A 6,023-nucleotide genomic window follows, 5' to 3' on the forward strand; every position below is an offset into this window, starting at 1 on the left:
TAAATGAATGAATAATAATAATAATAATAATTATTATTATTATTTCAACATTCTTCTGAGAATTTAAGCTGCATCAACTGCTAATGATTCACAAGTATTATTGACAGATATGAAAAAAAAAGTCTGACCCAGCTGATGGTGCTCATCGGAATCTGGCCTAATGGAGTTTGGGTGTGCGGCTATTTAGAGATGAGTGCAGCACCTGTTTTTAATTTCCACAGCCCAGTGCAGTGGGACCACAGGAGCCCACTGAGGGCTGACTTGGAACACCGGTGCCTCGTGCTCAAATTATTATCTAAAAAAGTCATCATTGCTCTAATTCATTTTCCTCCTGACTGGGTCAGATGGATGATACAAAAAATATATATAGGGATATATGAATCTGTGTAAATGTTTACCAAAAACTGCACATTTTTTCTAAATGTAGAATTTAAATAACCTAGTTATGTCACAATAAGTATGAATAACTATAATTTGTTTCCATCTGTGTTCACCCAAAGAATTAAAATTAAGAATAACTTCACGTTTGCAATTAACAGTATTCTTGTTTTCTCTTTTACCTCACTTATAGTTGAGGACTGGGACAGTTTCCAGGCCATTTTGGATCACACATACAAGATGCATTTCAAGTCAGAACCCAGCCTTCATCCGGTTCTCATGTCTGAAGCATCGGTGAGTTTATTCTTGTGTGACTTGGAGYGCTGAGCTCAAACAATACCTGCAAAGTCGGGAGTTTAGGCTAGCCGCGACGTGCTGCTTGCTGTCAGTGACTCATGAGAGAGGAGTCTATGTTTTGGCTCCAGTCAAAAAGTGATTTGAGGTGTAAATTTTGTTTCCTGCGCTGGTTCTCATCACTGCATGGAAAATGCATTTGTTTTCGCGTCTCTGACGGTGACAGTTTGTTGTAAGTGGGCTAACATCTGTTTTGTGTTTGCAGTGGAACACACGGGCGAAACGAGAGAAGCTTACCGAGCTGATGTTTGAACATTACAACATTCCTGCCTTTTTCCTCTGTAAATCAGCTGTACTGTCCGCGTATCCTTTACTGTTTCTTTTCACACAGAAGAAGATGTGACAGAGCGGGAAGGCTTCTCCTCGTAATCAGCTCAATGTTAGCTAAAGGCTTTGGATTGAAATGTTTGAAATGTCAACGTTGCTGAATGTTCATCAAACGTTGTACTGTTTCCTTTACTTTGAATATCTAAGCTTTGCCAATGGGCGGTCGACAGGTCTGGTCCTGGACAGTGGAGCCACACACACCACAGCAATTCCAGTACACGATGGTTATGTCTTGCAGCAAGGTGACCATTTGTTCTAAATATCCAGTTATTGTAACATAATAACGAGTAAGAACAGAACGACGTATTTGATTTGCTTTTGTATGATATCCAGTGACAAAAGTTATTTGTATTAGAGGTACCTTTTTTGCCTTTGGTTGCCATCTGCTGGTCGGATAATTTATCTCTGCGATGTACTGCCTCAGCATATATAATTCTTTTTGCAACTTTATATTGTAGGAGTGATTTCCAGTGACTTTTTATCTTCTAATTTTTTTGTTTTAATTTTTTTTCTGCATGCATACCCAAAATTTAGCAAAATGTTGTTTCCAAACAGCATTTTGTTTTCCTAATTCATCTAAACAAAATATTAATTTAGTCATTGTATTGTAACTCTTTAGTACATGGACAACTGTTTTAAAGCCTGCTGTCTGTCATTCTTCTGCTTGTCAATTACATTTTCGATGACATTGACCATGTCCTGGAATTCAAGGACGCTGTTCACTGAGCAGCCATCATGCTTTATGCTGAGTAGATCCCGCTTTTGTCAAAGTTAATGTTACACTAAGCTGTCTGAAAAATGACTTACTAGATATCCCAAGGTCTGTTTTAGTATTTGACCTAAATCTGTCATTAAAGTCGGATATTTATCATATCTGATATCATCAGTTATTTTGAGGGTAGGGGGGTGCTTTATTGAAATTGGCCATCTGCTGTTTCTGACACTCCCAYTTCAGCATCTCTTCAMAACTGTGCTTCAGGGTAGGGGTGCTCTGTGGGGAGGCATCTCGGCTGCAGACTGAGCTCCAGGAAGGAGCTTTGTACAAATTAATAGGCAGTACTTTGTGCCAGCAAGCATTGAGGCAGGTCCACAGGAGATTTAAATATTTCWCAAACATGCATAAATGAGTCAAAGCAACACTGTGTATGTATTTGATGTAGGAATGATATAACATGAAATAAAGCTAAAAAAAGTTGATTTTCCTTAATAAACCCCATTTAAACCCTGTTGATCACAAGATGGGAGATTTGTGAATCGGATGTGTTTCTTCAGCAAATCCTGCTGATGTTTGACAAAACTGCATTCAGTGGACAATTTATAGGCTAAATAGATAATTTTTTTAAGTCATCCTTTTTAACCATTTGTGAAACATTTTTACAGGGCACATTACGTGCTTTTGAACTGCAGGAACTTGTTCATTATGTTTACAGTCAAACGGTTTTTATTGGTTTTGCACTGTGGGAACTGTGGTCATTCACAGTTCGTATAACTGCTTTTATAAGTTCTTTTTGAGCTCATTCTCTATACATAAAGCTGATCAGTGCTGAATCATTTTTTAAAGTCCCCCTAAATTAAGTGTAATCATTTGCATTTTTGTCTAAACTTCTGGTCATGTCCTGTTGTTTTTTTCAGGCATAGTTAAATCCCCTTTGGCTGGTGACTTCATGAGCATGCAGTGCAGAGAGTTATTTCAAGAGTTAGGTGTGGAAATAATCCCTCCCTACATGATTGCATCAAAGGTAAACATGTTTATGGTGTGAAACACGTATTTTGAGGTATTTTTATCTCCCTTGTGACATATTTTTAGAAGTGAAGTTTGCTAATACATTGATCTGTGAATACCCAATAGGACCCAGTGAGGGAGGGAGCCCCAGCCAGCTGGAAGAAAAAGGAGAAACTACCTCAAGTAACCCGCTCTTGGCACAATTACATGTGTAATGTAAGCAGCAAACTTGTTGTTTTTATTTTTGGCGGTACAACAGTGATTTCTTCAAATGAGAGTCAAATGTATACCATTTTTCTGCTTTCTTTGCAGTGTGTAATCCAGGACTTCCAGGCATCAGTGCTGCAGGTTTCAGACTCACCATATGATGAACAGTTGAGTACAACTTTACATAATGATAGGCAAAATTGCTTGAACAAGTTTAGATATATTTCTAACAGATGACATCACCAGTTATGCTAAGTTGCATTTCTTGTTTATTAGAGTTGCTGCACAAATGCCCACAGTGCACTACGAGCTTCCAAACGGCTATAATTGTGACTTTGGGGCAGAGAGGCTAAAGATCCCAGAAGGACTGTTTGACCCCTCTAATGCTAAGGTTTGTACTCACTCTTCATACTCCATGAACAGAAATGTGATTCTRTAAATACTAATTGAACCAACTGTCATAACAGTTAAAGATACTCAGTAACTACCTGCAGCTATGAATCATTTAATTTGGTGAAATTAAAGTTTTACTATATTTTTTCTTAAACCACTTCATAAACTGGCAGATATTAACCTGATTTTGTTTTGTCTGATTATTTTCAGGGTTTGTCAGGAAACACCATGTTAGGAGTCGGCCACGTGGTGACAACCAGCGTAGGGATGTGTGACATCGACATCCGGCCCGTAAGTATCAGAGGACAGATATTTTACCTTTTTTATTTTGCTTTAAATACATGTCCTGTTCTTTTCTAATATTTGAGTTTATTTTCCATGCCAGCTTAGTGTTTACCAAACGGTTAGTCAATATAAAACAAGTTATATTTTCAGTGTTTTTTTTTCTATAGTGGTAAAAAACAGGTTCTAACATGSGGCTTATTCTTGAATAACTGTTTTTTAATTAAAAAACTAATGTTTATCTAAAGGGTTTATATGGCAGTGTRGTGGTGACGGGAGGAAACACTCTTATTCAAGGCTTCACAGATCGACTGAACAGAGAACTCTCCCAGAAAACCCCTCCAGTAAGCAACAGTGTTATACATTTAGTTCATTGTTGTTTTTTATTTATTTAAGGAGCACCACTGTATTCACTGTTAGTGTTGAATTCATTTATTTACAGAGTATGAGGCTGAAGCTGATTGCCAACAACACCACGGTGGAGCGCCGGTTCAGCGCGTGGATTGGAGGCTCCATCCTGGCATCACTTGTAAGAACACATCGAGGCTACTTAGGAACGCACCATTTATTCAGAATGACTGAGACATCTCAACCAAAACACCTGCTTGATTCAACAAAGCTGTCATTATGTGTGCATAGATCTGAATGTTTTACAGCATGTTTTCTTTTTTTTTTTTTTTTTGCTTTCCAGGGAACCTTCCAGCAGATGTGGATCTCCAAACAAGAATATGAGGAAGGAGGAAAGCAATGTGTGGACAGGAAGTGTCCTTGATTTAACATCCAGCCCCACCTCGTCATCTTTGCCACATCATGAGATGTTCACTTCTGACCCAGAAACACTCAGCTTTTACTTTGTATAATTTTTTGTTAATTGAGCTGATTTAAACACCTGTCTGGATCTCACTGTAGAAGTCAAACATTGATCTCTCATCCCCAATCTAAAGCATCTCATCTCTTTGAAGTCGTGTATTTTGCCCGATTTAATTGTTGGTGAAAATCTGTCCTCGAAAGGTCATGTTTCTGACTGGAGAAAAAAAAGTTGTTGTACAGGATTTCAGTAACTTTTTGACAAGTTAAAATATTGTGATAAAGGTTGATATTTGGAGACGAGCTTGAGCGCAAATGTTTTCTGATCTTTTGCCATTTTGTGTAGCAAACAGYCCCATCATAGGCAGAGGCAAGTCAGTTTTTCCTGTACTTATGTGAGAACTGAAATCTGTATTTGATTCATTTTTACTTGTCATTGGCTTCATACTGTGACCTTTTTAAAATAAAGTCTTTTTATGTTTAAATGACTTGCAATACTTTAAAATCCATCTTATAATTAGTTATTTTGATTCCGACGGGCTTTTTGGGACAGTGTCCAAACATTAAAAAATCTAATTAAAATGAAAACAGRACACTTCATGTTGGCATCACAATTTTTAATATAGGATCAAATAACAGCTGAACGAATGCACTTATTTTCAGCAAGTTGCACGAGCTAATTAAGTGCAGTACAAAACTCACTTAAACCATGAAGCAGGAACCTTCATGTCAGGAAACCTCTTCTTTAATTTTTTAAGTTTTTGGTACTTCCCTCTCCGCTTTCTGGCCTTTTCCCGAAGGTGCTTTTCTATACGCAGCCTACCAAAGAAAAGAAGCCAAGAAAATACAGCAGGTTTACATATCGTTTGAGTATAAACATTGATAATAAAACTTCTCACGTGCTGTGTCTTACCTTATAAACGGTTTAACGAAGGAGGGTGTGTAAAACACTTTGCGCTTGTAGCGCCTATTCATGTACCAGGGAATTGCATACTCTCTGAATCGATGCCTAGGAGCAAATACATTCATGTGAGCTGATTTTCTCAAGAGAATTACAATCTGGCTTCTGACATCAAACCATAAGCTTTTCTAATTAAAAAAAGAGATTGAGATCAATTGGTGTACCAACTCGAGACAATCAGTTTTCAAGGTTAACACCAACACCATATTATGCACATTTAAAAACTACAAGGTAGATTGACTGTTAATATGATTAAAGGTAGGGATGCACCGATACCATGTGCGTTAACTCGTACCCGTACTTGTAAAAGTGCTCCGATACTACAGGACCCGATACCAGCTTCATTTTGCTCAGTTTGTGCATATACGTTCTAAACCAGCAGGCGGCGGAATCRCGCAACAGACTTAATGCCAGCCGCATAAAAAAACAGAAGAAGAAGACGACGACCACGTTAGCCGAGCTGAACAAACTTTAACAAGCAAGCAGTTTGTAGAGGAGGCGTTATGTCAGCGGTGTGGAGGTACAGTGGGGAAAATAAGTATTTAGTCAGTCACCAATTGTGCAAGTTCTCCCACTTAAAAAGATGAGAGA

The 6,023-nt window shown here is 38.1% G+C and overlaps 2 protein-coding genes across 2 annotated transcripts in view; one reads left to right on the forward strand and one right to left on the reverse strand.

The window, feature by feature from the left end:
* The window catches only part of actl6a (actin-like 6A), a gene marked incomplete in the record, with an annotated part of 10,161 nt that extends 5,205 nt beyond the window's left edge, over positions 1 to 4,956 (forward strand). Inside the window, 11 exon segments of the mRNA XM_014000268.1 lie at positions 572 to 672; positions 938 to 1,035; positions 1,207 to 1,301; positions 2,692 to 2,798; positions 2,909 to 2,998; positions 3,095 to 3,156; positions 3,266 to 3,380; positions 3,593 to 3,673; positions 3,913 to 4,008; positions 4,107 to 4,193; positions 4,356 to 4,956. Of these exon segments, the coding sequence (XP_013855722.1) occupies positions 572 to 672; positions 938 to 1,035; positions 1,207 to 1,301; positions 2,692 to 2,798; positions 2,909 to 2,998; positions 3,095 to 3,156; positions 3,266 to 3,380; positions 3,593 to 3,673; positions 3,913 to 4,008; positions 4,107 to 4,193; positions 4,356 to 4,436 (1,013 nt within the window).
* A 117-nt stretch (positions 4,957 to 5,073) lies between these two features.
* mrpl47 (mitochondrial ribosomal protein L47) overlaps positions 5,074 to 6,023 on the reverse strand; it is a 4,682-nt gene continuing 3,732 nt past the window's right edge. The window contains exons 6-7 of the mRNA XM_014000281.1: positions 5,385 to 5,480; positions 5,074 to 5,290 (exon numbers count right to left, since the gene is read on the reverse strand). Of these exons, the coding sequence (XP_013855735.1) occupies positions 5,170 to 5,290; positions 5,385 to 5,480 (217 nt within the window). The 3' untranslated portion in view covers positions 5,074 to 5,169. The remainder of the gene's footprint in view (positions 5,291 to 5,384; positions 5,481 to 6,023) is intronic.

The sequence above is a fragment of the Austrofundulus limnaeus genome, unplaced genomic scaffold (assembly GCF_001266775.1).
Source record: "Austrofundulus limnaeus strain Quisiro unplaced genomic scaffold, Austrofundulus_limnaeus-1.0 Scaffold8, whole genome shotgun sequence".
Lineage (NCBI taxonomy): Eukaryota > Metazoa > Chordata > Actinopteri > Cyprinodontiformes > Rivulidae > Austrofundulus > Austrofundulus limnaeus.